We start from the raw sequence: 16,201 nt of genomic DNA, 5'->3' as shown, positions 1-16,201 counted from the left end.
TACATTCAAAACATTAACATCAATACATTAAAAGAAGAAAAGAAAACGTAATTTGCGGCATGCACCTGCTCCAGTCCGGTGTTCTTCTGTCCTCCAGCGCAGGTCCCAGGCAACTCCACTAGCCAATCCTGGCACTGCTCTCATGCAACATGAGAGCAGCGCCAGGATTGGATCATGCAACATGAGAGCAGCACCAGGATTGGATCATGCAACATGAGAGCAGCACCAGGATTGGATCATGCAACATGAGAGCAGCACCAGGATTGGATCATGCAACATGAGAGCAGCAACAGGATTGGATCATGCAACATGAGAGCAGCACCAGGATTGGATCATGCAACATGAGAGCAGCACCAGGATTGGATGGACCAGGCTCTCTCAGCGCTCCAAAGAACACTGGTGGCCTTTGCTCACCAAGTGCGCATGTCGGGCCGGCCATCGCATGATGGCCGGCCCAAGGGACATGCGCACTCTAAACATAAGTGTGCAGTTTTCCTTCCCCTTCCCACACCTGAGTATTATCCCAAGTAAGTTGGTGTTGTGGGAAGGCTGATGCACTGCCTATAATAGGATGTGATAGTCACCCAGCTGACCAGCCCCGTCTGGGCCATGTGCACCGGATAATGCACCCATGAGTTCCTTTCCTGAGCTGGAGTGAAGTTGAGAAGCTCTCAGATTTCAGAGTTTTCACAATCCAGTACTTCCTGCTCTTTACAAAGAGCAAAATGATTAATTGGGCTGATAATAACTCAGTATTAACACAAGGGTGTATGTCTTACAAGCTAACAATGGTATGTTTTGTTTAAAAGTCTCTTAGTGAATCATAGAAGTAGCAGAAACACAGTAAAGGGGGCAGTAGAAACTTTAATCTGATGTAGTTTCTTTTGAGCAGCAGCCAGTGTGCTGGAAGAGCACAGAGCGCGTGACTCGTGGACCTCGTTGCTTGCAGCAGGTAGACCTATAGCTGTCAATCTCTGGGTCACCTCTTGTGTTGGGGAGGGACATGTGTCGCGAGCCTGGATTGTAGGATTTTCTTGCTTCCTTCGGTTGCTCTCAGGCTTTCTTGCATTTTGCATCTATGGTGTGGTCCAGATTCTGTCTCCAACAGTCTAATATACAATATTATTAGGCAATGATGCTGTGGTACACATGGCTGTGCCGACATCAAGACCGCGCTTATTCATAGCGTGTGCACACATCAGTGGTTGCAGTAGCATGTTTCTCCTCACAGGGTGGTGGAATGGCAAATTATTGAAAAAAAAGCAAACAGGGCGAACAGTCTTGCAGAGGGCGGTCATTTTGTACATCTTTCCTTCTTCCCCTTGATATCCTGCACCTCAGATGGGACTTTGTGTTAATGTTTCTTGTATTTCGTGCTGCCCTCGCAGGTGCTGATCGGAACCAATCTCCCGCACCCCTTTGGGCTGACCCTGTACGAGGACCGTATATACTGGACGGACTGGCAGTCGAAGAGCATTGAGAGCGCGGACAGGAAGACTGGCCTGCAGCGCAGAACCCTGCGCGAGAACCTGGAGAACCTGATGGACATCCATGTCTTCCACCGGCACCGCTCGCCAGGTCTGGGCACCCTCCGCCTCCGCCTGCATGGGCTCTGCTGCTGCTTGTCCTCTCTGGCTGCTCTTCCATTTCCTGCGCCTGCTCCCCATCTCTTTCATGCCCATTCATTGCCTGCAGCTGTCCATCCATCTGATTGCTCCTGTGTCCTCTTTAGCTGCTTCTGTCTCCTCTGCCTGCTTGTTTATTCTCTCTGTCTGCGCTTCCATCTCCTCTTCCTGCTTGTTTATTCTCTCTGTCTGCGCTTCCGTCTACTCTGCCTGCTTTTTAGTCTCTCTAGCTGCTCATTCATCTCCTCTACTTTTTCTGCATCTTCTCTCACTGCTTTCACCTCTCCTGCCTGCTCCTGCATTTCCTACTCTTGTTCCTACATCTTTTGTGTCTGTTCCTGCATCTCCTCTGCCTGCTTCTGCAACCCATCCTCCCGCTTGTGTATACCTGCTCCTGAATCTTCTCTACTTTATGCCTGCATTCTTCTTTTGTCCTTCCTGTCTACTTCTCTGCCTGCTGCTGAGACCCCACTGCCTGATTGTACAATCCGTCTGCTACACCTGTATCTCCTGTGCCAGTCTGCCATCCTCCTTGCACACACGTATCCCCTCTGCATCTTATCTTCACTGCGCCTGCACTCATTTGCATCCCTCCTGCCTACCCCTGCATCTTCTGTGTGTGCTCAGCCTCCCCTTGGGCTGATCCCAGCATGTCATCTTCCTTCAACCTGCATTTGATGCCTACTGCATCCTTTTACGTGTTAGCATCCCCGCCTGGCCATTACTGCACCTACTGAGCCCTACTCCCTGTGTGCCCTGCCTACTCCTACACTCCCTCTGGTTTGCATGCCTTCTAACCAGGTTCCATGGTCATCTGTGATTTGGGCTCCCCATGTGGCCTGTCCCAGCACCCCTCTCCTTGGTTTCTGTGCACTCACTATCCTCCTCCCTGCCCATAGGTTTCTTCTAAGCCCTGCCATATCTCACAGTACCTCTGTGTTTGTCTCCCCTGGCAGTGCCCACGGCGTGTCACATTAATAACGGAGGATGCAGCCACCTGTGCCTTCTGGCTCCTCTGCCCAAAGGCCACAGCTGCACCTGCCCCACTGGAGTCAACCTGCAGGCGGACGGACAGACGTGCTTCCACGGTAAGAAGACTGAAGGTTTGCAAGCGTACACACACATGTACAAGCACACACATACACACACACACACATGCACATGCACACACATGCACAAGCACACACACACACATGTACAAGCACACACACATATGCACACACACACACACTCACATACACACTTGCACACACACACTTGCACACATTCACTCTCTTGCACTCTTCCAACAAGTGCTTAACCCGTAAGACATGATAAGTTGTGCACTACACAAGCGCAGAGCAAAGACATATACCGTAGAGCTCCAAAGAATGCAAAATCCAGGCACGGGTATTGGTATCATCTCACAATCTGATTTAATGCACCAATTATTTTGATACCAGACAGTACCAACCTTAGCCGTCCCATTCAGAAATGAGCAGGACCGGGGTGCCAGGCTGCAACTCTGTACTTGCCAATGCGGCTACTAACCTCTTCACAGCGAAAAACGAGAATTTAGGGGTTTGGCAGACCCTGCCTTACGGCTCGGTAGGCCTGCCATAGGGGTGACTTGCATACATTAAAAAAGGTGGTTTGGGCTGTGCCATCACTTTAAGTGTCAAAGTCAAGTTAGCAGATTTAAACTGCCCTTCCTGTCTGCAGTGGCAGGCTGGGAGCATGTGTCACCTTGTCCCACTCGTGGGGGGTCACAAGTAGTCCTGCAGTCCACAGGAGACACCTCAACCTACAGGGCCCTGATACTAGGAGCCATGTTTTACTGTGTCCCACTCAGAGTGACACAACAAGGGCTGCAGTCCCTGGGGGACACTCTAACTTGTACACCTGTGGGTACCCCAGGTACCATATACAAGGGGCTTACAAGTAAGTTAGGCTATACCAACTGGGGACAAGACAATTAAACATGCACCATTTTAAGGATAAGGGCACATGCACCGCGTCCTGTTAAGCAGGCCTCAGGGAATTTCAGATCCATTACACCAGTGCCTGGTAGTCCAAAGGGGGACAAAAAGTGTGTGTGGAACTAATCTTGCAAAAAGCCATTTTCCTTTAGTTTTGCATTCTTTGGCGGCATGTGTGGGAACCCTTTTCAATCCATGTGTATGGGCCTGTCTTAGGACTGGAGTGAGATGGTTTCCTTGTTCAGGTTGCAGGAAGCCAGCCATGGAAGGGGGTGGGGTTTCTTTAGACTTCTGAGTAAAGAGAATATGACTTCTTCCAATTTTAGGCCCATGGTATGGTTGGAGACGAGAATAACTGCTACATTTTTGGCATCGCTTATAGGTGTAAGTGTGTCTCTCAATCCCTTATGGCAGAGTAAAACTCCAGAACCAAGCACCAGTTCCTTCAAGTTAGCATCTCAGTTTTTAAGTGACCACGTTTGAGGTGTACTCGCGATGAAAATCAGGAGCGCTCTGCATGGAGCCCTGGGGAGATGCCGCTGGCCTGTCTTTGCTCTTCAGTTTTAGGTTGATTGGTTTGATCTGTCCTTGGTTGTAACACGAGAGGCCAAGAGATTTGATTACCCGGGGCAAACAAGCTGAAGTCAGCCACAGGCACTCGTCTTTAAAAGGGCAGTAGCCACTCTTGCTCCAAACGGAGGCAGACTTCCCAGGCCCCCCTGACACTATATCCCAGGTCTGATGTCACCAGAAAGATACGGTAAATGGAGTACGTCAAGACTTGCAGGATTGGTTAGCTGACATAGGGGTGACACCAAGAACTCTTCCCAGGAGAACACTGGCAGGGCGGAGCCGCTTGACTGAATGCAGGGGGCTTTCGCCCCAACAACATCATAAGCCACTTCAGACGTCTGAAGCCTCCATTCGTCGGACGCCTTGACTGCAGCGTTGATTGAGGGGAGCACAGCTCAGAGGGGCAGATCTCAGAGGCATGAGAATGAGTGGGGCAAAATCCAAGAGCAGTGGTTCGGAGGGGTGCAATTCACAGTCACATAGTTCAGAATTCAACAGCTCTGGCACAGGGGCAGAATTTGGAAGTGCATAGTTCAAGGCAGGGACTCTGAGCAGAGTTCTAGAGCAGCAGAGTTCAAGAGAGGTCATTGAAGGGGTGACGTCCATGGGAACGCTTGACTCTAGGACTTCAGAGGGCGCATTTAAGACATTTACAAATCTAGGGCAGAATTGAGGAGCAGCGCTAGTGAGAGCACCATTGAAAGGCAGTAATGCATAATGTACAGTACCTAGGGTCTGCGTTGAGAACAGTAATTCATACCCTCACAGTTGAGGAGAAGTAACAAAGAAAGTGAGTAACACTAGGTGGACTCTTAACGGGACCATGAAGGCAGACACAATTTTTGTTGAGCAGCAGATGCATAACAACACTTCTGATGGAAACCTGTTCCTGCAGAATCATCACCTTGTGAATTCCCCAGGCCACAGATCTGGAACCTTTCCAGAGTCCTTGTGCACTGGTATGTGGTGCCAGCAGAATCCGCGACGATTCTGTCGCACCTCTGGATGAGACAACACAAAGCTGCAAGTGCGATGGGTATGTCGATGCGTGGGCTCCCTGCCCACTGAGCCATAGTACTGAAGCTGCTCTCTGCTTGCGAAGCCCACGTAGACTGAACCAGTCTGGGTTTGCTTGTGTTCCCAGTCAGAACGGATCTACCCTGGCACTTCCGGCTGGATTGTTGGGATTGGACAGGACCAGGGTTGATTGTTTATTGGCTGGTCCTTGTGTAAGGTGGAATGGTGGGCAAAAAACAACGGGCTGGATTGTGGCCGGGAGTGCTGGGAGGTCTCCTAAAACCAGGGGATTGAAATGATGCCGCAGCTATAGGAAGCATACCTTGGTTATGTGTCTTTGGGGCCTTGGCTCTCAACACATCTTGAAGACCTAAGGCAAATTCTCCCTGATGCTTCTAATGGCCAGCGGGGAGAGTAAAGGCTACCTTTGTCTTCAAACACAAGAATCAAGTCCTGTCCTGTTCAAAGTCTTGGGGTGCTCCCTTTCAGTGTCCTTGGGTAAGTCCAAGCCGAAATCAAAATACAAGTCTTGATGCAAACACAAGAAGGCAGAGTGCAACTCACCTCCGTTACATCCGGCCGAATCATGGAGAAGGTGCGCGTTCAGCACTTGAAAGATTTGACTTAGACTAAGATCATCTTGTTCAGACTTGATTTTGAGGTTCGAGCCAATGTGGCCGCAGCTTCCCGGGCTGTTATCCTTTCCTCAGCAAATAAAGAACTCTACGAAGGCAATGCAGACGCTCTGTTTCCCTCTTATCCCTTTGAGTCACATCGAGCAGTTGAGGCCTCCAGTTTAACACCAGCGGTCCCACCTTCTCATCACCCCCCCACCCCCCCCCCAGTACCAACTGATCCATTTCTGACACTGCCCTAGAGGCATACCAGAGCTAGGCCACTCTTTGACACCTTTTTCTAGGGCCCACTGGTTTTGCCAGGCTTGGTGCCAGCTTCTGGTACAGAGGTGTCAGTTTCAGACTCCGTGGAACCATCGTACGTGGAGCCAGACCCCAGTAAGATCTCGGCCTGTGTTGCACCATGAAATAACTAATTGTTGCTTGGAAGGATTCCTCTCCTGCTTCCTTATTTTATAACCAGTACTATCTGATGTTGAAGGCCATTTGTGGTTCTGACTACGATGCGACCCAGGGGCTCGAACGAGTTCCCCACAATGCAGACGATAAGGAGGACAATTTACTACCCCCTCATTATACTGATTCCAAATTCTTTCTTGACCTCCAGAATGCCAGTGGTTTGGTCATGTCTCCTGAAATAGAATTGAATACACCCTTGTGAGAGCCGTACTTTAAGAGAGCACATCCTCTGAGTTGGTCATATCTAGGTCTGCTGAGGTTTTGGATTTACAGCTGCCCACAGTAGAGACTAAGGCAAACTTGATAACTGTGATTTTGCAGCCTCGGCCACCAACTGCGGAGCCCTAACTTCAATTTAACGAAGCTCTGATTCTAGCTATCTGGTCCAAATCATGTTCAGCACCAGCTGTGAGCTGCCCAATTGCTCGGCGCCAGAGGCAATCTACTGTGGACCTTTCCTTCCTGAAGCAATATCTGACGTTGAAGAATCTCATAGTTCAAGCGTCGGTTAGCCTTAATGCTTTCCCTACAGCTTCTCCTGAGAGAATCCAAAAACAATGATGCTGTGGGCAAAAAAGAAAATCCTGCCAGTCTGGCCTTACATTCATTGGACGCTGTTTGCCTCTTGGGCCACCATACTTGCACTGTGGGGCGCGCGAGCAAGATCTTGCCCCTGCCTGAAATATTTCTTTACTCAAACCATACATCATGGCCTGGATGCAGCCAAGTGCACCAAGACAGCCAATCTGGGCTCTGCTGCTGTGCCATTGGCGCCAACATCATTATCAGAAGACATGGGTGAATTGGGGCTATTGGGTTCTCTAGGGACGTCCAGCGTTCAATTAATCAGGGGGTTTGTATAGCACGCTACTCACCCGTGAGGGTCTCAAGGCGCTGGGGGAGGGGAGGGGCGAGCGGCTCCGGGTCAGTCAAAGAGCCAGGTCTTGAGGTCCTTCCTGAATGTGTGCAGGGTTGGGGAGCATCTCATGTTCCCCAGGAGCTTGTTCCAGGTCTTGGCTGCGATGTAGGAGAAAGCTCTCTCGCCGGTTCTGTGTCTGCGGATGCGGGGGACCTCTGCCAGGGCGAGGTCTGCGGAGCGAAGTTTCCTCTTGGTACGTGGAAGGATATTCTCTCGTTGAGGTATTTGGGTCCAATTTTATTGAAGGGTTTGTAGGCGTTCAACGTTTTTGAAGGATTTGCTTTTTGACCGAGCGAGGCTCTTTGGGGGGGAAGGCGGATTTGACTGTGCACCACTTTAAGGATAGCCGGACTATGACTCGCTCTTGGGGACTGCAAAGTTCCACTGTTCCTTCAAACTGTTTAATATAGTTACACTGTCTGCCCATTTTCTCCTCTCCTCGCCTACCTTCCTCCAGTTTGTGGCCAGACATCAGTGGAGCATGCCACCATCCCAGCCAGAGATGTGCAGACGCTGCTGCCAAGGGTGCAAGCAACTGATGGGGTGTCCGAGAGTGGGAGGTGCACAGGATATTACTCCTGATACTCCTTGGTCCCTACGAAGGCCAGGGGACTAAGGCCGATCTTAGATCTCAGAGTTCTGAACACCTTCCTCAGGAGGCACGAGTTCAAAATGTTGACTTTGGCCCAGGACCTGGCGCTCTTCGATCCTGGTGACTAGATGGTGTCTATGGAATTGAAGGACGCGTACTTTCAAGTCATGAGCGCTTCTCCAGCTTATTGTGGGATCAGAGCAGTTCCAGTTAACTGTCCTACTATGTGTCCTTACCTCCACCCCGACGCAGGCCTTTTAAAGGTTGATGGTCCTTTGCATGAAGCTGTGATCTGGCCAGAACGGATCTCCTGAGGCCTTCATTGCACCCAGACAGAGGCTGTGACCACGGCCCTGAGCAGAGGCGTCCGTCCGGTGTTGGACATCTGCTGATCTGCTGGATGGGCGTCTGTCCATACCTTCGCCAGGCACCGCTCCATCGACTCTACGGTCCATATGGACCCACTTGGTCCTGTAGGACGTCCAGGGTAAAGTCCCTGCCTCAGACCCAGCATCCTTGGGGGATGGGGCCAGTACTGCTTTGGCATTGATTAATAGCGGTGCAATCTGAGGAACACGGTTTGCAGAGTGTGCTGGTGTAAATCACGTGCTTCGCACATTTGTGTTGTCTGTTGTTGAGCTTGTATGTTAATTGTTGTGTTTTTCTGACCTAAAGATTTCAGTTTTGAAATGACTCATGGTCCCTCCTCGAAACCCACGATGCTCCAGTTCAAAGACTCCACGTTCGATTGTAGTGTTCCTAATGTTACAGGAAAGTGACATTTCCCCTTCCTATCTTTGGTCATGTCTTTTTCTGGTGGACTCCTCACTGCCATCTTATTTTATGTAGGGTGAACTTCTTGTGAGTTAAAAGTTTTTCCAAGATAAACTTCGCACACTATCAACCTCTTCATTTGTCAGTTGCTTTGATTATGAGGGTGCGACAATTACCCGTTCATCAACTGATGTCAGCACGTAGATGTGGCCCGTATATGAAGCTGCAGGTCGTCACATCTGGATGTGGTATGGAGTTGCCAAAGAGGTTGCCATGGCCACCTATCAACATGCGGGCCCTATTTCAGAAAGCCTCTAGGATCCAGTGTGGCACCTGACGAGGATTACAGAAAAGAGTGATTTGTGGGCCACTGCCCTTGTGCTGGCCGCTGACCTTGGGGCTGGTCACTGACCTTGGGACTGGCCGCTGACTTTGGGGCTGGCCGCTGACCTTGGGACTGGCGGCTGACCTTGGGGCTGGCTGCTGGCCTTGGGGCTGGCCGCTGACTTTGGGGCTGGCTGCTGATCTTGGGGCTGGCCGCTGATCTTGGGGCTGGCCACTGACCTTGGGGCTGGCCGTTGATCTTGGGGCTGGCCGCTGACCTTGGGACTGGCTGCTGACCTTGGGGCTGGCCGCTGGCCTTGGGGCTGGCCGCTGACCTTGGGGCTGGCCGCTGACCTTGGGGCTGGCCGCTGGCCTTGGGGCTGGCCGCTGACCTTGGGGCTGGCTGCTGACCTTGGGGCTGGCCGCTGGCCTTGGGACTGGTGGCTGACCTTGGGGCTGGCCGCTGGCCGCTGACCTCGGGGCTGGCTGCTAACCTCGGGGCTGGCTGCTGACCTTGGGGCTGGCCGCTGACCTCGGGGCTGGCTGCTAACCTCGGGGCTGGCTGCTGACCTCGGGGCTGGCCACTGACCTCGGGGCTGGCTGCTAACCTCGGGGCTGGCTGCTGACCTTGGGGCTGGTCGCTGACCTTGGGGCTGGCCGTTGATCTTGGGGCTGGCCGCTGACCTTGGGGCTGGCTGCTGACCTTGGGGCTGGCCGCTGACCTTGGGGCTGGCTGCTGACCTTGGGGCTGGCCGCTGACCTTGGGGCTGGCCGCTGACCTTGGGGCTGGCCGCTGACCTTGGGGCTGGCGGGACAGGATCAGATCTCTGCCTTGATTCACTTCACCTCTCTGTGACTAACATGAAAATGAGTGGCTTACTCTGGTGCCCATGTGAAGTGTTCTAATGCCCTTGGGATAGGTGTGCACTATATAAAACTGAAAAAATAGTTTAAAAAACTGCATTTACAGTATCCGCCTAGTATTACCTCACATAAGTAACTTGTTCTTTTAAAGCACATAATTCGACAGACAGACAAGCATAATTCAAGCCTAGAGTCCCACCAGATGCGACAGAAGCCTGCTGTGAAGACAATTCATAGGGAGATAGGTCTAGAGCCCAGCTGCATGGCTCAATGCGGAGTGAAAATACTTCCTTGGCTAGTTCGGCCCCTTCAGTTATGTGCCTAAGGGTGAGCCGGTGTCAAGTGATGGATCTGCAGCTGTGAGTCAGGGTCACTGCCCTGGATCCTGCTTCTCTGGGGCATATCAAGAGTTGCAATCAAACTTGAAATTAGGGGTTTCTTTTCCAACAATAAGTTGACACTTGAACAGTCAGGTCGGCTTATAATAAAACTGAAGCTATCTTTGTCTGTCCAGTTTTTAAAGTCTCGCCGCAGGTGAGGAAGCTATTATTCCTTGAACTGTACCACCCCTTCATTTTTGGGCATGTCATCTTCACATCATTGCTTGTGTCTCCTTCTCCTAAAGGCATGAGCCGGTTCCTGGTCTTCGCCAGAAGGACCGACATCCGGTCAGTCTCATTGGATATTCCATACTTTGCTGATGTCGTCATTCCGGTCAACGTCACCATGAAGAACACAATCGCGATCGGTGTGGACCCCGAGGAGGGTGTGTATTTGGCCAGAGTGGTCCTTTTTTGCTCTGAGTCTTGGGGTGTGTGAGTATGAGTGAGAGGCCAGAGATGTGCAGGGTCCACAGCCCCCAGGTTTGATACTCTGCGCCTCCTGCTGGTAGATAGGGGGGGTATCTCAAGAGCATGGCACCGCCTGCTGGCACTGCATGGAACTGCAGGAGCATGCAGCCCGGGGATTTGTAACGCAGCATCACCTCCTGGCAGCGGGTGCGCTTGCAAAAAGAAGAAGAAGCTGTTTGTTCTCCTCACCTTCAGGCTGCAAGAATGTTGTTAAAAAATAATTTTCTAAAAAAATAGAATTAAAAAAAATGTGTAGCTACAAAAACAATAGAACATTGTCATGCCTTATAGGGCAAAGGTACGGGTAGGTGCTGGGAGCAAAGCCAAGGAGGCATTCCCCTTCTAAAGTAGAGAGGTGGAGAATGGGTGGGGGATCAGTAAGGGGTTTTTAGGATTCACAGGATCAGAGGATGGGAGTGTTTAGGGGTAGTAAGAGATTGGTAGGTTTCAGGAATTTGTTGCATGAATGAGTAATTATGGGTCTTAGGGTTCAGGGAAGGGTAGCGTTAAAGCATAATAATGTTTATTTAGTAATAGAGAGGATACCGTCAAATGGTCATAAGGAGGTTTTTAAGGTTCAGCGAAGGGAAGCAATAAGGGGAAGTAAAAGGCTTGTTGGTTCTTGGAAGGGAATGATATTAAGAGGTTTTTAGGTTTCAAGAAAGGGTACGGTTAAGGGGGAGTAAGGTTTCTTTTAGGGTTCATGGCAGGGTAGCATTAAGAAGTGGTAAGGCATTTTCAAGATTTAGGGAACTGTAGCATTAAGGGTTAGTTAGGTGGAGGTGGTTATGTGATTCAGGGAAGGTTGAGTAAAGTGTTAGTTAAGTGCTATTCAACGAGTGTACTCTCCTTCCAAGCCGTGTGCTGGCAAAATGGACATTAGCCCGAGAGTTCTTTGAAGCATAAACACATGCGGCTGGTAGAGTATGGGTCGTGCTTATATTTTTTTTACAATGCTTTAATGTTCCCATAGGAAAGGTGTACTGGGCGGACAGCACCATCCGTAAGATCAGCCGCGCAAACCTCGATGGCTCTCAGAATGAGGACATTATCTCCACAGGTACGTTACCCAGCTTGAGTCACCCTTTGTTGCAGAAACCACAATCCTACCTCTTGAAAGCTCAAGTTTCACGTGGTTGTATGCACAATATTTTGTATAATTAGGTCCAGATCTTCTGATCTCAGTTGTGCGGCATCCCTCCATGGGAGAACCCAGTGCCTGTCTAGAGCTCTTCAGGCATCTTCTGCCTCAGAGCCTGGGAGATCCTCTGGCCATCTCATACCTGGCTCCCTCCTGGTGCGGCTCCTTGTACCCAGCTGTCCGCGAGCCTTGCATCACTCATGTAACAGCCCCTCATTCCGGAATGTCTCCTTACCTTCCAAATCTCACTTATAAGAGTCCAGTCTCCTTGAGAGATGCTGTGTCCTCCATGTCGTCTTTAGTGTCTCTGGTCCTTCAGATGCGTGTACGTGAGTGAACCTCTGTTCCCTGCCCTCCCTAGTAAAGTCCTCTGGCTGTCCTGCATAAGAGTCCTACCTCCTATGTTTCTGAGAGATCCGCTCCTTCATCTCATGGGTCTCAATAAGCGCTTTGTCTTTTCTGTCTCTTCATCCCTTCTAGGCCTGATGACCACAGATGGGCTGGCTGTCGATGCCATTGGCCGCAAGTTGTACTGGACAGACACGGGAACCAATCGCATTGAAGTGGGAAACTTGGATGGGTCAATGCGGAGGGTCCTCGTCTGGGAGAAATTGGATAGTCCGAGGGCTATCGCCTTGTACCACGAAATGGGGTGAGTATGGTGGACTGGGGAGGACTTTGGGGTTTGTGACTTCAAGGGGAACAGAGTTTGGGGATCTCTTTTGCCACATCTGACCTCAACCTCGCTGATGGGACTTTGCAACGGAGACCTTTTTATCTCCAGTATGTGGTGACGGTGTTGGTAGACCTCAAGCCTCCATTTGGCCCCTCCCCCGATGGGACGTCAAGGTCCTGCATCAAGTAGCACAAATACCAGACACAGGGATTGTAGCCTTGGTTTATCCCTAGGGGAACTCAAGGTGTCCATCACTGTAAGGCTCTGACGTGCCAGCGAGAGCTCGAGCGGGAGACTTGGGGCTCTGGTGAAAGTAGGCAAGTGGCGTGAATCCCATGTAGATTCATGTGCTGGCACACTCCTGCTGGGAATGAACACCTCCTCTCTTTTAGTAGATCAGAGGTTTGCTCCTCCCTCTCAGTGGAGTGAATGTCGAGTATTATGGCCTTATAGAGTGACATCGGGACGAGTCAACAGAGTTCTGCCTGAAACTAGCCAGACCATCAATCCACCAAACTCTTTCATAATTGAAGTATTTGTAATTTATTTTGGTGTTAATCCTACCTCGCGGGGAAACCCCACTGCACTGCATTGCACGTCATTGCTGGATTTAAGAAGGGCCATGGTGCTGGACAGCCTTGGGCTTTTTGTCGCACCCCTGTCATACAAATAGCCCACTGCTTCTCTTTACAGACACATTAGGTTTTTGTGATTTCTTGTGGCCTACTTCACAGAGATGAAGTTCTCTGTTCAAGGACTTCTTGTGGGTGATCACAGAGCCTGTCCTTATGATAAAGCGTCATTCAAGATATAGATGGTAGCAGAGGGGACAGAGCCCAAACTAGACTTGGAAAGGCGTTGCCACCCTGAAAGGTTTGTTTGGTTCTTTTCTGGCCGGCCTTTTTTTCTGGCTGTGAAAAGGCCCTCTTCAAATTCCCGGTTTTATGATATTCAGCAGTAGAGGCTTCGCTCTAAACACCTAAAGGGTATCGCCCACACGCAGTCCCTGCCCTGCCAGGCTGGCGGGTGCCTCGTTGTTGGTGGCCGCTTGACAGTAGTTCAGAGGTGTTGAAGCAGAAAATCTCTACTCGGCGTGGTAAAGCTGTGCTGCCATGTATATTTTTTGTTCTGCCCAAAACTTTCCTTCAGTGAACTCAACAACCTGCAAGTCCAGTAGAGCTGTTCCTGCTTTTCTTCAGCTGTGCCATGCTCTGCGAGGAAAGAGTCGCCCAAGGGGATCTCACGCCTGAGGGTGGGTGGCTTCGACCCCCTTATCTCAGGCCTAGAGGTGAGTGGTAGTGGTTGCAGCATGATTATAAACCACGCCCACTTACCTCTTGACCTCCACTGATGTAAGGAGGTAGGTCCAGGTTGTGGAAGATACAAGGGAGGGGGGTGGTGTGTGTGTGTGTGTGTGTGTGTGTCAGTGTCAGGATAGAGGCGAGGCCCTATGCTGGGAGGGCGAGCACCTGTGAGGGAGGCAGGTCCAGGTTGTGAGCGGGGTGGATAATCCCATGTAGTGACACACTGTGGTGTAACCTCTACCGTGTTCCTCAGGTACATGTACTGGTCGGACTGGGGAGAGAATGCCAAACTGGAGCGCTCTGGGATGGACGGATCAGACCGCCAGCTCCTCATCAACAGTAACCTGGGTTGGCCCAATGGTCTGGCTGTGGACAAAGCAGGCGCGCAGCTCCTCTGGGCGGATGCGCACACTGAGGTAAGACGCATGGCGCTATATACAGATGATACATGTGTGTGTGGGCCATTCTCTGCTTGTGGCTATAACGTCACTCTTGGTGCCTTTAGAGTGAATCCAGTGCTCTAAGTGTGCAGATAAGTAAGGTTCCAAATGAAAAGGGAATCATGCCCACATTGGCGAATGGGAAAGCGGGGGTGTTCAGATTTATCTGCTACTTGTGGCCCCCCTTGCATGCTTATAACTGTGCCCTTCCGGGTGCACATTGCGGTGCCTGGCGGTGATGGCAGCAACCTAAAGGGGGATCTGTGATCTAGGTGGGGCTCCTGGGGGGCCAGTGATGGAGTTCAGTGTGTGCTGAAGGAACTTGAGCGATGCCTGATATGTATTGGGCTCCTGGGGGCCAATGACTGAGGGGGTCTCTAGACTTAGCCTCACTCTACTAATCTCTTTCTTTTTGTGTTTGTAACAGCGTATTGAAACTGCGGACTTGAATGGGGGCAACCGCCACACTCTGGTGTCACCTGTCCAGCACCCCTATGGCCTCACCTTGCTCGATTCATACATTTACTGGACCGATTGGCAGACGCGCAGCATTCAAAGGGCAGATAAGAGCACAGGCGGCAACATCATTGTGGTGCGCTCCAACCTGCCGGGACTCATGGACATTCAAGCCGTGGATCGAGGAAGGCCTTTAGGTGAGCCTCCGCCCCTGCAGATCATGTGTGAGCTCTTACTGCCTCTGCCTGTGCATCGCTTTGCACACACTGGGCCCGATTCACAGAACTAACTTACGACAAAATCCTAAACGTACTACTTTTGGTATTCACAGAAGGCATTTAGTAGTCTTAAATTAGGATGTTGTCTTAAGTTAGGATTTGTCTCAAGTTAAACTTAAGTTTAACTTAAGTTTGTCTTAAGTTTAACTTAAGACAAAATCCTAACATACGACAAAATCCTAACTTAGGACAATATCCTAATTTAAGACAACATCCTAACTGAAGACAAAATCCAAATTTAGGACAAAATCCTAATTTAAGACAAAAGCCTAGTTTAGCACAAAATCCTAATTTAGGACAATATCCTAATTTAAGACAACATCCTAACTGAAGTCAAAATCCTAATTTAGGACAAAATCCTAACTTAAGACAAAAGCCTAGCTTAGCACAAAATCCTAATTTCAGACAAAATCCTAATGTAGAACAAAATCCTAAATTAGGACAAAATCCTAAATTAGGACAAAATCCTAATCTAAGACAATATCCTAACTGAAGACACAATCCTAACTGAAGACACAATCCTAATTTAGGACAAAATCCTAATTTAAGACAAAATCCTAATTTAAGACAAAATCCTAATTTAGGACAAAATCCTAATTTAAGACAAAATCCTAATTTAAGACAAAATCCTAATTTAAGACAAAATCCTAATTTAGGACAAAATCCTAATTTAAGACAAAATCCTAACTTAAGACAAAATTCTACCTTAAGACAACTGAAGGCCTTCTGTGAATACCAAAAGTAGTACGTTTAGGATTTTGTCGTAGGTTAGTTCTGTGAATCGGTCCCATTGTTCATAGCCCCCCCACCCCTGCTGTGTGACTGGTGCACCCATGTACATGCCCTTGCATTGCCCAGTCTGACCAATACACCTGTGCAGTGCCCTTGCATGCACTATCCTCTGCATCTTGCTTCCATTCCTATCTCAGCACTTCTACTTTTTGGTTTTGACTTATTTTGCAGGTTAAAGTCTGTGATAGATTCAGAAATGTACCTGATCTTGCTGTCTAGAGGGTTCAAAACACAATATTTTTATGAAACTTTCAAAAACAGATGTTTGCCTGTATCTGACCAGAATGCCGAGTGGGAAGCCTTTTCTTGGTGTCGGTGCAGCGTGTGGCTGCTGCGTAGTTTCTTATGTAAGTAGCACAGTCTGCAACTGATGCCCCAAAGACACAACACTATTGCACACCAATTGCAAATGCAATTGTTGGGTCAAAATTCCCTGTGTTTCGAGCTATGTTTTGTTCTGTGACGTCATTCCCCGTGTTTTCCCTCTCTGAACTCGACAGTTTTCCTTTTTTAGTGTGCTGTC

General features: G+C 49.8%; 1 protein-coding gene across 8 annotated transcripts in view; it reads left to right on the top strand.

The window, feature by feature from the left end:
* LRP4 (LDL receptor related protein 4) overlaps window positions 1–16,201 on the top strand; it is a 356,895-nt gene that overhangs the window by 278,630 nt on the left and 62,064 nt on the right. For all 8 annotated transcript variants that reach the window (XM_078684435.1, XM_078684436.1, XM_078684434.1 and 5 more), the window contains exons 21-27: window positions 1,389–1,578; window positions 2,582–2,713; window positions 10,366–10,506; window positions 11,565–11,651; window positions 12,213–12,384; window positions 13,966–14,128; window positions 14,580–14,805. In XM_078684435.1, coding sequence (XP_078540561.1) covers window positions 1,389–1,578; window positions 2,582–2,713; window positions 10,366–10,506; window positions 11,565–11,651; window positions 12,213–12,384; window positions 13,966–14,128; window positions 14,580–14,805 — 1,111 coding nt within the window. The remainder of the gene's footprint in view (window positions 1–1,388; window positions 1,579–2,581; window positions 2,714–10,365; window positions 10,507–11,564; window positions 11,652–12,212; window positions 12,385–13,965; window positions 14,129–14,579; window positions 14,806–16,201) is intronic.

The sequence above is a fragment of the Lissotriton helveticus genome, chromosome 3_2 (genome assembly GCF_964261635.1).
Source record: "Lissotriton helveticus chromosome 3_2, aLisHel1.1, whole genome shotgun sequence".
NCBI lineage: Eukaryota > Metazoa > Chordata > Amphibia > Caudata > Salamandridae > Lissotriton > Lissotriton helveticus.
This window is presented reverse-complemented; position numbering and strand designations above follow the sequence as displayed.